Source organism: Pseudopipra pipra, chromosome W (genome assembly GCF_036250125.1).
Source record: "Pseudopipra pipra isolate bDixPip1 chromosome W, bDixPip1.hap1, whole genome shotgun sequence".
In the NCBI taxonomy this organism is placed as follows: domain Eukaryota; kingdom Metazoa; phylum Chordata; class Aves; order Passeriformes; family Pipridae; genus Pseudopipra; species Pseudopipra pipra.
The window spans coordinates 24,006,384-24,023,004 of record NC_087580.1 but is presented as its reverse complement, the minus strand read 5'-3'; the positions used below and the strand labels follow the sequence as shown (position 1 = coordinate 24,023,004).

Here is a 16,621-nt window from a genome sequence, read left to right as displayed (position 1 = left end):
GATTACATCAAAATAAAACAAACGGATTGTAAAACTTAATTACACCCCCATAAAGAAATAAAACAGACCCTCACAAGGTCAAGAGGCCTAAAACCTCCTTACTATCCTAAGGATAAAATATAGTAGAACTTTAAATCTTTAGGTGCCTGTTCGTCCAAGAATGCATGAATTATGACTGGTTGTAGAGATAACCCTTTTAGCTTTAGCTGTAAGAAAACCCATATATTAAATATTTAGCAAAAACCTGTAGAATGTATATGTATATGATATAATTAATATGCATGAAGTAGCTAAGATAAATACTAAATGTACCCTGTAGTAGGGGTGTGCAGATTTGGGAAACTGGTCTCATTTCTGTCACCCAGCCGGCTGCTTGCTTTTACCATATAATAAACTATTATTCGAAATTTATAAAAACTCGAGACTTTGTTTATCACACCCTAAACCCCACTGCTGAGCTTCAGGGGACCCCACAAAATCCCCTCAAAACCCCTGAAATCCCCCACTCGATCCATTGAAACCTCCTCGAGGTCCCCTCAAATCCCCTCAGAGACCTCATCGCTCCCCAGCACCCCCTAAACCCTCCCAGTGACACGCAAAACCCACTGAGACCCCCAAGCCCATTCAGGGACCCCCCAATCCCCCTCAAGGACCCTCAAAACCGTCTGAGACCCCTTAAACCCCCCAGAGACCCCAAAACTGCCTAAAAGGTTCACGACCCCCCAGCAAAACCCCCACGACCCCCCAACCTCTTCAGAGACCCCCAAAGCCCACCTGGGACACCCCAAATCTCCTCAGAAACCAAAACCCCCTCAGAGACCCCCAAACCCCTTCAGAGACCTTCAGCCTCCCCCCTGAGTCCCCTCAGGACACCGAACCCCCTCCGGGACCGCTCAAAACGTCCCCGGGAACTCCGGAACTTCTCCGCCAAACCCTCCCGAGCCCTCCAGCCTTTCCACCCACAGCCGCGCTCCCCGCAGCCCCCGAGGGGATCCCCAGAGCCCCGCTCTCGCCGCCCCCCCGCCAGCTCTCACAGTTCAGCGCAGAGGCCGCCCCGCCGCCTCCTCCGCCATCGCGGCCACGCGGACAAAATGGCGCTCGCTCCGCGCGCGCACCACCTGGACTGACCCGCGCCGCAGCCAATCAGCGCGCGGCCACGGCCCCGTCCCGCCCCCGTCTGCGCGGGGCATTGTGGGAGTTGGAGTCCTTGCGGCGGGACTCGATAGGACGAGTTTGGTTTTTAGTTTTTCTATCTTCTTTTATTTTCTCCTTTTTCTTTCTTTCTTCTTTATTTAGTCCCCTTTTTCCTTTCTCTTTTTTCTTTTTTTTTCTCTTTTTTCTTTGTTCTTTCTTTTGGTTTGTTTTTTTTTTTTCTCATTTTTTCTTGTTTTTTCTTTCTTTTTTTTTTCTCTAAAGTCTAGACAACTTTAGGAATAAATTTAAAAGCCAACACAGTGCTATACATGTAGGATGTAAATGTAAGGAAGTAGTAATGAGATCTCTGGCAAGACTTCACTCCTACTGTGCTCAGTAATCCTTACCACATCATCAAAATCTGCTTTCTTAAAAATGTGAGAAGAGAGTTGATCCTAGGAATAAAAGTTATGAGCTGGGAAGACAAGAACAGAAAAGCCCTCGTTCTGAAACAGTCACAGAAAAGGCAAACAACTGAGACACAAATATTAAGTGATGAAAGAGAAGTCACACAAAGAAATATTTTAGAGATATGCAGAAGAATTACAAGCATTGCTCCATTTTGACTAATTCTTCCTTACTTTATTTGCTGTGATAAATAGCAAAACTGTCTGCTTAAAACTGGGAGAATTTTACTGATTAATACACCACAGACCACTGAGGGTTTGTGTGCCAGTTCTGCTTCTCACTCGTTCAGTAAAGCTGAGCAGAACTTCTGATCACACAGAAATGCCAAGTGGCTGCAGACTGGGCTGGGAGGGAGCAAATCACCCTGAAAAACAAAGTCCCAGTGCTGCCTGGGAGTGCAGAAGAGCAGGGACGGTGTCAGGAAAGACATCTCCTGAGAGGAACATGAACTGAACTCAAGTCCAGTTTCCTTTTGTCTTCTATCCAAGTTATTTGGGAGACAGTTGTGACAGTTTTTCTCTGAAATGCAGGTAGAAGGCCAAATCTTGATTTCCTTGGCTTTGGCATTATTGATGTTTTTGGATACTTTTTCATTCCCCCACTTCAATTCTATGGCAAGACAGCAGAGAACTCTGCAAAAAGGTTTCTTTAACACAAGCTGAAAATTCAGAGGTTATTTTTAGTTTGAAAAAAAATTGTACTCTTGGCTTACTTTGCATAAAGGTCTTATTCACTCCTCTGTTGACAGTAAAAAAGCCAACAAACAACATCAGAAATCTCAGACATTAGGGTATGTTTGGCAGGTGTCATTACTACAGAAAAGAATAAACTGTTGTATCTTCCCTTTCTCTCTCCTTTTCTCTCTTCATTCTCAGTGGCCTTTGTGTCTCATTGTCTCAGAAGTTTGCAGGTATTTACATTTTCCACACCTTACAGCACAAGGATATCCCCTTTTACGTGGTAGCCAAGCTGATGTTTGGTTGGAAACAAGCTATAGGAAGGAAAAATATTTTAATTAAGCAAAGGGTTTCAAGAATTCACATATAAAAGTTCAAATTTTTAAAACTCAATTTCAGATATTTTTTTTTTTTTCGAAACTACAGAGAAAAATCCCACAGAGTAATTTTTAACTGTAACTGGAACCAGCAATAAAGCAAAAGCACTTTTATGGCTGTCATGTTTAACAAAGATCATCTCTGGTTTTGTCCCCAGCTAAAGACAGGAACAAAGCAGTGATTTGATTCCCTCTACATTTCAGCCTCAGCAAGATCTTAAAAGAACCTTCATTTTCCCCCACTTCAGCTTTTTTTTTTGTTTCCTAATGTGGAAAGGTGATGAAAATGTCACAGGGTGACAGAACTCTGCTGGAGGAACACAGAGCTCATTGCAAGCAGAGGAACTTCAAAGCTCCCTCAGCTGTGCCAAGTGGCTCAAACCTTCAAACCCTGTCCCTTCACTCAAGTGCTTTGTGATGACCAGGCTCACTTCCATAATCTGCATTCAAGGGCAGAAAATACAGAATAACATGACAACAAAACCCCAACCAGCCAACAAACAGCTCACAGACATTTGCCTTTGCTGACAGTTAATGAAAATGCCCTTTTATTCTGAAAACTGTAGGGGCAGGAGTTGTCAAAAATAAAAAATATTAAAAAGGGAGCTTTTTAGAAAAGCAGTGCAAACCACAGGAGTAAAGTAACATAAAAATGGATCCAATTCCTGTACTTACATATATCTGGGAAATGGTTCTAAAGAGAAAATTCACAGTGTGATTTTTCAGATGTCTTCTGCAGGTTTTCACCAGGAATTTCAATGTCATTTTATTGTAGAATTCCTTCAACAGAAGAACCTAATTTGTCACATAAATAAGGTTGACTTTAATTACAGTACTGAAAAGTCCAGTTGATTTACACAGAATGAAAAGAAAAACCAACACAAAAAAACCCCCCAAGCATGAATACCCTTGAGAATATATAAAAATGGCATACTTCACCTAAATTGTGTCCTTTTCTGGACTAGATTAGCTGTTTCTGATAGAATACACCCCCATTCACAGGAAAGAAATGAAATACATAATACACCTCTCCCCTTCACAATATGTTAACTATACAACTGTTTTCATTCTCTAGTTCTTAAAGTTAACCATGTGACAAATTAGAAGCCAAAAAGAACAATTTTGGTAGTGAGAACTACTAATGCAAACCTATTCTTCTGAACTCCCAGTCCTCAGTTGAGACAACAAATCACATTTTGTTCAACAGAGTGTTTGTGGAATTGTTACAGGCACAGAAAAAGCACTTTTTCACACTCACCCCCTGGAGGCCTGACAATTGTTACAGCATCACTTATCAAGGTGCCCTGGCTGTTGGATGCATTCACTTGCACTGTGGAGTTAGAAAATGGAATCAGGCCTTTAATGGTACCAATACATTGAATTTCCTGCTGCTGCAGAACATCTGAGTGTCATTTACCACAGAATAATGAGCATTATCTGTTAGGAAAAAACAAGAAAGGGGGAGCAGAACAAATGTTAGACCTTGTGTCTGCTACAATTCACTGCCTTTAGGAACTAAGTCTTACTCCTACTCAAAAGAAGAGTTGCTGTTTATACCAATAACACACACACAAACACACAAGAAATTTTGGTTATTGGGTAGAAAAAAATATTATTCATCATTTCTCCTGCTTTTGGCAACAGTTTATGGTACCTGTAAACCTTGGAAAATAACCCAACCAATCCATGAAGCAACCCTGCAGCTGCAGAGCTGACTGCTCTATACTGCAAACAGGAGCCAGCTCTCAGAAATTACTGATCTTCTGGAAAAGCTGTGGGATAACTGCAAATTCCAAACATTGCTGTTAATTCTTGTGCCTCTGATACACTGGTAACAATTTCTGAATTCACCAGAAAAATGCTCACTTAGGAGTTTATCAGCTAACTCATTGCACAGAGCAGAAAGTCCCCTGCAGTAACACCTGCTTTCCAGCACGGCCTGCAGTCCCCTCACAGGTAAAAGGATTGGAAGCATTCAGCTGATCAGCTGAAACCATCAGGGGACACCACAGAACCTCCATGTCCTCTGCAAACCTTTTAAGGTCTCAAACCTAAGATCAGACAATATTCTGCCCTACAAAAATAAAGAAACCCTTTCCAAAATACCTACTAAGATTAGAAAATAAAAACAAATTGTATGTCAGGTCACAATTTTTTTCAAATCAATGAAGAGTTCACTCACATATCTGAGAGCAAAGCTGAGCTCATTTAAAGATTATCCTGTATTTCAAACATATAAAGCCCTCTATAAATGATTAATATTATTACTACTATTCATCATTCCATGGAGAGCTCTCACAGTGAATCAAAGGAAATTCTCTGTTACAAACAACAGCAGAATCACACAAGTCTAAGATCACAGCTATGAGAATGACATTAAACAGTATATAACCATTAAAAATATTGGAAGTGAAGTCAGGTATTGTCACAGGCAGCAGATTGAATATTCACATCTGAGTCCTCTACAAAACCCAGATAAAACAGAATTACAAAAACTCTAGAAAATCAACATTTTAATTAATTTTTAAGGGAAACTCCTTGGATTTACACATTGTTATTCAAGTTTTAAATGAGCAGTTAAAACTGAAATGTTATTAAATCTGAAATCGGTTTTCCAATCTCCCCTATTCCCAGGATGTGCTCTAACACGTGTGTGTGCAGCACATTTCAGTCCTGCTCACAGGACATTTCACCACAGAGGAGTGATCTGCATTTTCTTCTAATTTGGGGATTCCTACAAACAATCTCTGATTTACTCACGGTCCAAGTCCAGGCAATTCCATGATTTTGGTGTTCACAGAGTGGCACAAAGGGTGTTTGCAGTGATTCTTCTGGTAACACATGACAAACTTATTTTCTGAGGTTTTGTGGAGGGGGGGCAGTTTTGTAAAACTCTTTGTAAACCTGCCTTGTACCCAGTCCCTTCTTGCTCCAATTCTCCCTGGATGACACCGTGCCACAGCACCAGAGCCCCCGGACAGACTCCAGCAGGGTGAAGGTGGGATGGTTTCATGGAGCCTGAGGGATTCACTTGGGATTTCACTGAAGTTTACACAAGCCCCAGACCCCATTTTAGACACAGCAATGAAGGCAAAACTTCTCATCCTGCCAGAAGAACAACCATATTTCACACATTCCACACACAGAATCCTGCAGGAGCAAAGTTATTTTGTCTGACATCACTCTCATGGACCCAGGCTGCTCAACCAGCACCACAAAAATGCATCCACAGTCCTTGAACTCAGCTCTTCAATTGTGCATCAAACCCTCCTTCTGCACCTTTGTGAAACTTTCCCCAGTGACATGAAATATTCAGGACTCAGCTGGCAGTGGAAAAAAGATGCATTTTTTAAACATTTCCCCTCCAATGTGTAGGAAAGTTTAAAAATTAGTGTTGACAGGTTGGCACATAGGAGAGATTCAAACTTTAAGCATAAAAGTGGGTTGCCTAGTAGCAATTTGGGGGCATTTGGGGACATGTTGGGGACAGTTGGGGGGCTTTGCGGGGCACTGGGTCATTACTGGGGGATACTGGGACACACTGGGGGGAACCAGGGGGCACTGGGAGGGACTGGGGGGGAACTGGGGCACACTGGGGGACACTGGGAGGGACTGGAGGTGAACTGGGGCACACTGGGGGACACTGGGAGGGACTGGAGGTGAACTGGGGCACACTGGGGGACACTGGGAGGGACTGGAGGTGAACTGGGGCACACTGGGGGACACTGGCAGATGACTGAGGAGTTCCTGGGGGATTACCAGGACACACGGGGGGATACTGGGAGGTTACTGGGCCACACTGGGGGTTTCTGGGTGCTCACTGGAGGATCATTGGGCCACACTGGGAGGCAGTGGGAGGTCACTGGGATGCACTGGGAGGTCACTGAGGGGGTTACTGGGCCGTACTGAGAGTCACTGGGAGGTCACTGGGTTGTACTGGGGACACTGGGATCCCCTTACCCGGATGTGGTACATCTCGACCCTGGACTTTGGGGGGCACCACCAGGCCCCCTCCCCTGGGGGCTGGGGGACCCCCTGAACCCCACTGCTGAACCCTCCCTGTAGGATCTCTGTGTGCTGAGTTTCGCGGTCTCTGGGGTTCAGGGCGGGCATCAGGATCCCCTTTCCCTGAGGTCGGTCCGCCGGGCCGGCAGGGGCGCTGTGGCCCGACAAGAAATGGCGGGTCCAGCACGTGACGCGGGGCCTCATGGGAGTTGTAGTTCTTTCATGAGCTCTCCGCCGGCGCGCCTGCGCAGTGCAGCCAGGGCGTTGGAAAAGCCCCCGGGCCCCGCAGCCCCAAGAGGGCTCCAAGGCCCCGCGCTCTGCCCCTCGGGAACCCCCGAACCCCTCCGCTAAACCCTCCCGAGCCCTCCAGCCTTTCCACTCACAGTGCAGTGCACCCGCCGCCGCCTCCTCCATCACTTCCCCACAGCCAACATGGCGCTCTGTGCGCTCCCCGCCTCCAGAGAGACCCCCACAGTCAATCAGCGGGCGGTCTCGCCCAGGCATCGGGCGAGCGGGAGAGGAAGACTTTGAGCCTTCATCCCCTGCGACCACCCGAGAGGAGCACCAGAGAGAAGTGCGCAGGCGCCAGAAGGCGCGTCCCGAGATTTCCATGGAACACCGCCCACTCTGGGGTAGCTCGGGAAGATGTAAAAATGTGCAATGAATATGGATGAGCTAATTTCCCAGGAACTGGAACAGCCCTGTGTGTGCAGGGACACGGGTCAGGGGGTGCTCCCCCAGCAGCCCTCTGTCCCCACAGCAGGTTGGGAGCTCAGGGGGCCACCCCGGACCCCCCTTTCCCACCCCCCTCTGCCCCACAGCTGCTGCAGCACCAGCTGCTGGGTGGGGGGAGTCCCCCCATCAGCCCCCAGGGTTGGGGACCTGTGGAGAATCGTGACCAGAGCAAGCACAGAAAGGGTTACAGAAGCAGTGGACATTCCCAGTGCGGATCTGCCCCCTCCCAGAGCCCCAGGGAACCGCTCCAGGCCCAACTGATGGGGGACAGGGGGGACCCATATGGGAACCCCCCGCCCTCTGTCCCCCTGCCCACTGTCCAACACCCCTTTTCTCCCCTCTCCCACCCCTTTCTCATCATCCTCACAGTCCTCAGCTCCCTCCCTGGCTCGGTTTGGGGCTGTTTCTTCCCCTCTACCCTGCTCGGTTTCAGAGTCTCAACCCCTTCCCTGCTCAGTTTGGAGGTCCCAGCCCCCCCTTTTCTCCCGTTCTCCCCCCCTTTTTCCACTGTCCCCTGAAGGGAGCTGTTAAATATTGGGTGCTGAAAAAGCTGCTACATCGTGTCCATTCCAAATTAAGCCTGCATTTATTAGGATGGACTGGCATCCAAATGGCAGCAAGAATAGTCTTCTAATTCTCTTCTTTTTAATCCTCTCTGCAGTCGCCGGTTTTCCCCTCTAAGCGGGCAGGAAAACAGGAACAGCCCTGGTGTGGTCGGGGAGCAGCGCTGACCCCAAAGGGCTGCATTTCCCCTGCCGATCGTCCTGCTCTGCCCTCCCCCGGGGCTGGCTCTGCCTGGCGCTGGCCGGACGTGCCGGGGCTCCTCACTGAGCAAACCCCTTCCCAAACTTCAGGGGCAAGTCCAGACCCCGGCTGGCCCGGGAGGAAGCGACAGCAGCGCGGGCCGAGCGGGCGGGATGGGGTCCGAGCAGCGGCGGGAAGTTGCAAACTTGCCAGCAAAGAAGTCAAAATAAAGTGAAGCAGCTAAAAAAGCCCGTGGTCTCGGCATGGGTGCGGGAGGAAGGGGAGCTCCGTGACTCCAGCCGGGGCTGCCCCCGGGGCGCGCGGGGGCCAACGGGGAACGGACAACTGGACAAACGGACGAACCGACGAACGGACCAACGGCCCCGGCGCTTCGGCAGCAGCAGCGGCGGCAGCAGCAGCGACTCTAGAGACGAGCTCTCGGTCTTTCTCCTGCTCTTGCTCTTCTTCCTCCTCTCCCTCTCCCGGTGTCCCACTGTCCCAGTGTCCCTGTCCCGGTGTCCCTGTCCTGGTGTCCCGGTGTCCCTCTCCCGGTGCCCCTGTCCCGGTGTCCCTCTCCCGGTGTCCCTCTCTCGGTCCCGGTCCCCCCTCCCCTTGCCGGCCCGGCCCATGGCCCCGGCCGTTCCCCTCTGCCGGGCGGGGCCGCCCCGTCCCCGGCCCTGGGCGGCCCGGCGCGGTCCCGCCCTCGCCCGGCTCCCGGCGCGCCGGTTGTGGCGCTGCTGGGCGCTCCTGTGGAACGGGCTGTGGAACGGGCTGTGGGGCGGGCTGTGGGATGGGCTGTGGGGCGGGCTGTGGGGCGGGTTTTGGGGCGGGTTTTGGGGCGGGCTGTGGGACGGGCAGTGGGGCGGGCTGTGGGGCGGGTTTTGGGGCGGGCTGTGGGACGGGCTGTGGGACGGGCAGTGGGGCGGGCAGTGGGGCGGGCAGTGGGGCGGGCTCGGCCTCGCCGCCCCTTGGCTCCGCCCGGCTCGAGCCCGGCGCCTGCCGGGGCCGGCGGGGGACGCGGGCGCCGCGGCCGCTGCCGCCTCCTCGGCGGGTTCCCCGGGCAGAGCTCCGCCGCCGCTGCCCGCTGCGGGTGGGGAAGCCCGGCCCGGGCCGCTCGAGGGGCGCTCGGGGGCCGTGCCGGGCCCCGGCCCGAACGCTGACGGCCACGTCTCGCCCGCGCGGAAGGCGAAGGGGCCCCTGCAGAAGCGCTACCGGCTGGGTTCGCTGCTGGGCAGCGGCGGCTTCGGCCGCGTCTACGCGGGGACCCGCCTGGCGGACGGAGCCCCGGTGAGTGCAGGAGGAGGAGGAGGAGGAGGAGGAGGAGAAGGAGGAGGAGGAGGAGGAGGAGGAGAGCGGGACGGGCGGCGAGCTCAACCCGCCCTTCCCCTTGGCTTGCAGGTGGCCATCAAAGCCGTGCCCCGGGATCTCATCCGGCGCTGGGGCGAGCTGGTGAGCGAGCGGGGCCAGCGGGAGAAAGCGGGGCGGGACGGGCGGGGACGAGCCGAGGCCCGGGAGGGTGGAAGCCGCCGGGACACCTGGAGGGAGAGTGGGCGTGGGGTCGGTGGGGGACGGGGAGCATCCAGGGCTGGCAGAGGGGTAGCAGGCAGACAGGCACGGCATCAGCCCCACTGACGACCCCGTGGTCCCCCCGCAGCCCGACGGCACCCTGGCACCCCTGGAGATCGTGCTGCTGGACAAGGTGTCCAATGGCTTTCGTGGTGTCATCCAGCTCCTGGAGTGGTTCGAGCTCCCCAACAGTTTCTTGTTGGTGATGGAGCGTCCGGAGCGCTCTCGGGACCTCTCTCGCGTAATCACGGCGTGGAGGTTCCTGCCGGAGGAGATGGCGTGGGGGCTGTTCCGCCAGGTGCTGAAGGCCGTGCGGCACTGCACCAGCTGCGGCGTCCTGCACCGGGACATCAAGCCCCAGAACATCCTCCTCGACCTGGCCACCGGCGAGGCGAAGCTCCTTGACTTTGGATGTGCCACCTTCCTTCAGGACACGATCTACACCCAGTTTGCAGGTGAGCCCACAGCCGGGGGATGCTCCTGGTGCCGGGCACCGCATGGCCATGCCCGGGTGTGGCACCAGAGATTGCCCCTTTGGCTGAGGGGGAACAGGATTAGTTCTTCAGCCGAGTTGCTTTTGGATGGGGCTGGGGGGTGACTGTGAGACGGGCCCCAGCCTTGCTGACAGCCTGTGCCACCCACCCTGTCCTGGGCTGGGTCTGGGGCAGGGGGGAGCCAGCCTGACCAAAACCCCCATGAGGGTAGCAGAGAAGGGGGTCAGAACTGTGCACCAGCTGGCTTGGTGTGCAGGTGAGGAAGGGCTTGGGCTGCTCCGCTCGCCTTGTTTGCCTTGGCTTATGATGAATTGTTGGGGGCAGTGCAGTGGGGCGGGGAGAAGGCATGGCTTTTCCTCACCACTGGCTGGGTTTTTCCCTTGCGTGTAATGGTTGGGCCTTGCCAGGGCTTCTGCTGCCCTCTTGGACACCAGTGGCTTCTTCTCCAACCCCAAGTTTGTAACCAAGAGTCAGGGGCCGGTGAGAAGGCAGTGGGGCACAGCGTGTGCCACTGGGGCAGGCCCCACGTTGCCAGGGATGCTGGGGTGAGGCTCTGGGAGCAGGCAGCATCCACCTGATGAACTGCATCTGTATTCCGTAGGAACACCGTCATACAGCCCGCCAGAGTGGATCTGCTTCAAACGCTACCGCGGCGAGGCGGCCACGGTCTGGTCCCTGGGCATCCTGCTCTACCAGATGGTCTGCGGGAAGCACCCGTTCTGCAGAGGCACCAACACCATCTGGGACCAGCTCCCGTTCCCACCACGGGTCTCTCCAGGTGGATACCACTCTTTGTGGCACGGGGGGAATAATGGTGTTGGGAGAGGGCAGCGGGCTCACGAGGACGCCGCTCTTGAAGCTGTTTGTGTCCCATGGGTGGCTGGAGGAGGTGGCCTGTGTCCTGCCATCCTGCTCTCCTCCAAAAGGGAGAATCAATGGAGAAGTTTGGGCACAGCTCTGAGCACAGCCAGCACAGCCTGGGCACGTGGACAGTGGGACAAAGGGGACAGGATCCTTCTCCAACTGACCGGCGATTTTCCCCCCAGGGTGCCAGCACATTATCAGGTGGTGTTTGTCCATCCGCCCCTCGGACAGGCCATCATTGGAAGACCTTTTGTGCCATCCTTGGGTGCAGGGCATTCACCTGCTCTAGAAGACAGGAGAGATCCACGTGCTCACTTTGATCCAGGGGCCTGGCAAGTAACACCTCCACACATCTCTTGGCAATAAGAAGTAAAGAAAACCAGATTTTTTTGTCATGCCTGTAGCACTGAGGGGGGATCATCACATGGGAATATGCACCTCTTTGTGCTGGAGCTGGGCTGCAGACCCGGTCTCCCAAGTGCTGGTGGCCACCATCCAACCTGGTTTTGCTCATCCTGCTTCACAGACAGCTGGGCCCTCGGCAGAACACTGACAGCCTGGTCTGGCCCCCAGGGAAGGAGAAGGGGCCTCTGGAGAAGCTGTGCCGGGTGGGGCTGCTGCTGGAGACATCGAGGACCACGTCAGGGATGACAAGCTCTTTGTTGTTGACCTGGACACCGGCGAGCTGAAGATGATGGACTTTGATTCTGGCCCCTTCCTCCAAGCCGTGCTCCACACGCCGTTTGCAGATGAGTCCACACCCAGGGGGTGCTCCCGGGCATTGCTCAGCCTGGCTGGGCACCAAAGGTTCCCCCTTTGCTGGCGGGGAACCCGATGAATTCTTCAGCCGGCTGCCAAGCTGCTTCTTGGCAGGAGGGCGGGCGGGTGCTCTGGGCTGGGTGTGAAATGGGAGCCCGGCTCTGCCCCCAGCCTCTGCCACTGCCCCTTTGCTGGGCGGGGCTGGGGCAGGGGCAGCCAGCCTGCCAAAAACAAACCCCCGTGGGGGGAGCAAAGGTGGGGCTGCAGAACACCAGCTGCTTTGGGCTGCAGGCCAGGAAAGGCTTGGGCTGCCTTGGCTTAGGAGCCTTTCTTTGGGCCAGTGCAGCAGGGCAGGGAGAAGGCCTGGGTTTTCCTTAGCTGGAGGAGGTGGGGTTTTTCTTTGGCCTGGAGGGGTTGGGCCTTCCTCAGAACCCTGACACAATGTTAACATTTTACCTTTTTGTCTTGTTTCCACTTTTTGTTTGTAATCTCTTGTCATGAATTTGTTGTTTGTTTTCGAGGGAAGAGTTGTAGCAGGTGCCCAGTCTGGATTGGGAAGGGCTGGGACCATCCCTGGAGTGGATCTGACGTCCCCTCTGAGAAGGCTGAGGACATCCTTTGGGACACGCTCTTCTTCCAGCAGCAGATCTTGTGAGGTAGATGCTCATCTTGCCCATCTTGTCAGCAGGAGTGGGATAATGGCTTTTGGGAGATGGCAGCAGGCACATGAACATCCCGCTCTTGCAGCTGCTGAGGAGGTTGATCTCCTGGGCTTGGCTGGAGGAGGTGGCACCTGTGTTGAGTAATTTCTGAAATCCAGTCGATCTGGGATGACCCCAAATGACAGTTTAGTTTTCACCTTGCTCGAGCTGTATCTCAGCTGTTCTCTGAACAGTTCTCTCCCCCACCTGCCTGTTACTTCCCAGCTGCTCCCTCTTTTCCCTGCAACGAGTTCCCAGCTCATCATGGTCTCCATCAAACCACTGATAGAAGAAATAGAAACTCTACTCCCAGTACCCTGGAGTGCCCAAATGAGGAACAATGTAATCCTGGAGAAGTCCTAGAGAATTAGATAAGGGATGTCCCAAACCAGCAGGATGTAAACTAAGCCCTGTGTACCCAGATAAAAGAAACACAGTGGTGCTGTGCTGCTCAAGAACTGAGCAGCACAGATGACAGAGAAGGCCTGGAAGGACCAGAAAAGGACTTCCAGTAGGGGTGTGACTATGTAAAGCAGAGTAATGAATATGTATTAAGTAAGCAAGGCTATCAAATGCACATGTAAAGAGTGTGTGTAATAAAAAGCCCTGTCTGTCATTTGGCACATTGGATTAGAGGAACTCTCCTCTGAACCTCCAGCATGCTGAACAAAGAAGAGTGCCCTTTTTAACATCTCCAAATTGGGGTTAAGAAGTTTGTTTCTGCTGCTTTTGGGTGTAATTTTTGGACCCTCCAACAGGACACCTCTGCCTGATCTCCCATGGATCTGAGGGATCACTGGATCTTCATGCCAGCACCAGGACTTTGCTGGAGAAGAGCACAGATCCCCAGCCCAGTCTGGGACACAGGTAAGATCCCACTGGATAATAAGGCATTCTCTTTGGGAATCCTGCCCATGTCAAATGTATGGATCTTTCAGCACAGTGGGTGGGCTCTTTGGTATTTTGGGAATCCTGCTCATCTGAGACCTGTGGATCTTCCAGCCCTTTGGGTGGGTTATTTGGTATTTTGGAATTTGGTATTTGGCTTTGTTTTATCAATCAATATTGTTGTGTTCTTATTTGTTTCTGTATTGTAACATTTTGGGTCTACTGTTTAGAGATGGGGAGTGGGCAGTCTGAAGGGGGAATTGTGAAGAAGTCCCCACTTTGTTGCATTTTGCAATTTTGGATGAAGTTTGGCAGCCCCCCCGGAGGAACAGCTCCCAGGGAGAATTTAATGAAGTGTTGGAATCAATGGGTGGCTGTTCTGGAACATTGAATTCTAATCCATTGTTACAGTTGGTGCTGTTTCAGAAGGGGAACAGAAGTGGAAGGAGGTTATGTCTGGTGATGTGTTTTTCACTTTGCAGAACCCTCTGAAATGGCAGAAGGATTGTGGTGTGAATGCAGCGCCCTCAGAGCCCTTGGTGTGAGCCCGGAAAGGAAAATCAAGGGAAATGGTTAAAGCCTTGTTGTTCAATGTGGAGCACAGGAGAACTTTGTTCTCATCGTCTCCCCGATAAGGAGGAGGACTCAGATCTTCTGGTTGGCCCCACGGGCAGGTTGAGTGGGGGAACAGAAAATCAAGATGCAGAAACCAATCTTGCAGGGGAACTGGCATGTGAAGAGGCAGATTTAGCATGTCCAGAAGAAAAGGGAGAGAGAATGTGTCAGAGAGAGAGCAGAGAGCTTCAGTGCAGCTGCAGGAAGAACTAGAGCTGAACAAGGAGGGGTGGGAGTGGCCCCCCTGTGTGATAGAACCCAGACTAAATGGCAAAAGCCTTCAAAATGATGATTCAAACCCAGGATCCGGGCTAGAAGGATCCTATGTTAGAAGTGTTGTTTGGTAGTAGGGAGAAAGCAATGGTTGTTAAAACTAGTCAGAGGTTTTTGGAAGAGCAGATTTTGGTGGGGAATATCCAGAGTACATTGGACATTCCCTTTCCCACTGCAGATCCTGAATGGGATCCTAACATCCCTATTTTTAGAGAAAGGTTCAATAGATACCTGCAGTGGATGTTATCCGGAATGAAACATGCCAGGCCAAAGGCAATGAACACATCAAAATTCTTTGCAATGAAGCAGGATCACAGGGAATAGCCTACTGAATTTTTAAATCATCTGGAAGAAACACAAAAATATACTTATATCCATCCTGAAACACGGGGGGAAGGACTCAACTGGCCCCCATATTTGTGGGGCAGTCCTCAGATGTGGTTAGGAGGGAATGACAAAAAGCTGAGGGACAAGATCAATCTAATTTAGGGACATTGTTGGAGGTTGGGAGAATCAGCGGGAATCAGCTAATCAGGAAGGAGTTGCAGTTCTGGAAGAAATCCCTGAGGAAATGGTGCCCCCGGGGAGAGGAAGAGGATGAGAGCATGGGCAGCCTGCTTCAAACATCCCCCCCAGGAGACTTGGGATCAGTCCCTGTGCATCCTGTAAGAAAGATGGACACTGGAAATGGGATTGTCCACAAGTGAAACTTCAGAACCCTCCCAACCCTCTCCTGGCATCACTGAAGACGACTGAGGGGGCACCAGAGGATTCTTCCCCATCAGAACATCTGGTTCCAGCCAAGCTAAGTACAATTGGTTGTGGCTGTGGGAACTTGTTCCCCTGTCTTAAATAAGGGAAAATGAAACTCAAGTCACAATTCTAGAACAATTGTCTGGTGTGCCAGGGAATTGGGAAACTGGGCCATTTTTAATGCTGTGGATTTGAGATTGGGAAAACAGTGGTTGGCTCCCCAGTGTTTGTATTTCCCCAATTCCCCAAAGCCTCTGCCTGGGAGAGATCTCTTGGCAAAATTAAATGCCACAATCCAATTTAAAAATGGTAAAATATAGGTTATTATTCCAGAGCCTAATTCTGTGGAAGATTCTAGTTTTGCATGAGAGTCTCCAAAAGCAGAACTAATCCATCTGCCAACGTCACCTGGGGATGCAGTGATTCCAGTAGGATGGGCTGGAGAGGTGCCCCCATGATCCAAAAGAGCAGAACTGTGAGAATTCCAGTGACACCTGGAGCAGGGTTGGTCAGGCCAAAGCAATAGCCTTTGAAAATGGAAAGTTGTGAGGGATTCTCACTCTCTGTAGAAAAACTGATGAAATTTTGCTTGTTAAAAGAATGTGAATCTAAATGGAATGCTCCAATTTTGCCAGTCAAGCAGGCAAATGGAAGGCTATCCCAGTTAGTCCAAGACCTCAGAGCTGTAAATAATAGAGTAGAAGATATACAAGCAGTTGTAGCAAATCCTTACACTTTGCTAACTCCCCTAAATGAAAGTTTAATGTTTCACAGTATTAGATTTGAAAGCTGCCTTTTTCTGTCTCCCTTTGAGTTGTGAAAGTCAAGAGCTTTTTGCTTTCAAATGGGAAAATCCAAAGACAGGGAGGAAAACCCAGCTGACTTTGGTGGTCCTCTCACAGGGGTTTAAAAATATCCCCCCAATATTTGGAACTCAATTGGCAAAGGAACTGGAGGAATGGAAAAGTCAAACCCCTCTTGGAGCCTTGTTCCAGTGTGTGGATATTTTGATAGCCACTGATGCTGAGCAGCAATGTTGGGATCAGACACTATGGAATTTCCTTGGACTGGGTGGATATGGGGTGTCCCAAACACAAAGTGCAAGTAGTCCAGACCCCAGGAGCCTCCCTGGGCTTTGGAATTCTCCAAGGACAATGGAGGCTGGGCCAGGAATGAGAGAAGCAACCTGTCAACTGCCCCAGCCCCAGCAAAGGAAGCCCAGAGCGGGATTGCTTCCAGACTAGAGGAGAAGTGTATTGGGGCAGAGCTGACTCAGGAGACAGCCCCTGGGAAAGTCCTGATTGGGAATTGTTTCCCAGTGGGGGCAGCTTTGTCCAGCGTGGAAAACAATTCTCTGGATGCACAGGAACTCCCCCAGCAGGTCATGGAATTGGGGGCACTCCTCTGCAGTGCCTCAGCCCAGAAAGCAGAACCAACTGTGCTCACTCCAGCTTTGGGATTGAGTCAAGGAGAACAAGTTAATCCTTGGACTTGCTTGAAGATCTCCAGAAACCAACAGAGGCTGCTGTCCTGCACTGCAGAGTGCACCAAGAGGGGGAGACCAAAGC

At 51.7% G+C, this 16,621-nt stretch overlaps 1 protein-coding gene across 1 annotated transcript; it reads left to right on the top strand.

Annotated features, from left to right (window-relative positions):
• Positions 1 to 8,767: 8,767 nt before the first annotated feature.
• On the top strand, positions 8,768 to 10,989 carry LOC135406382 (serine/threonine-protein kinase pim-1-like; the record flags this gene model as incomplete). The annotated part of the gene is made up of 4 exons (XM_064640782.1): positions 8,768 to 9,427; positions 9,539 to 9,589; positions 9,795 to 10,161; positions 10,802 to 10,989. Coding segments are annotated over exons 1-4 (1,266 nt in total), but the record flags the coding sequence as incomplete, so codon positions are not given.
• Between the last annotated feature and the right edge of the window lie 5,632 nt (positions 10,990 to 16,621).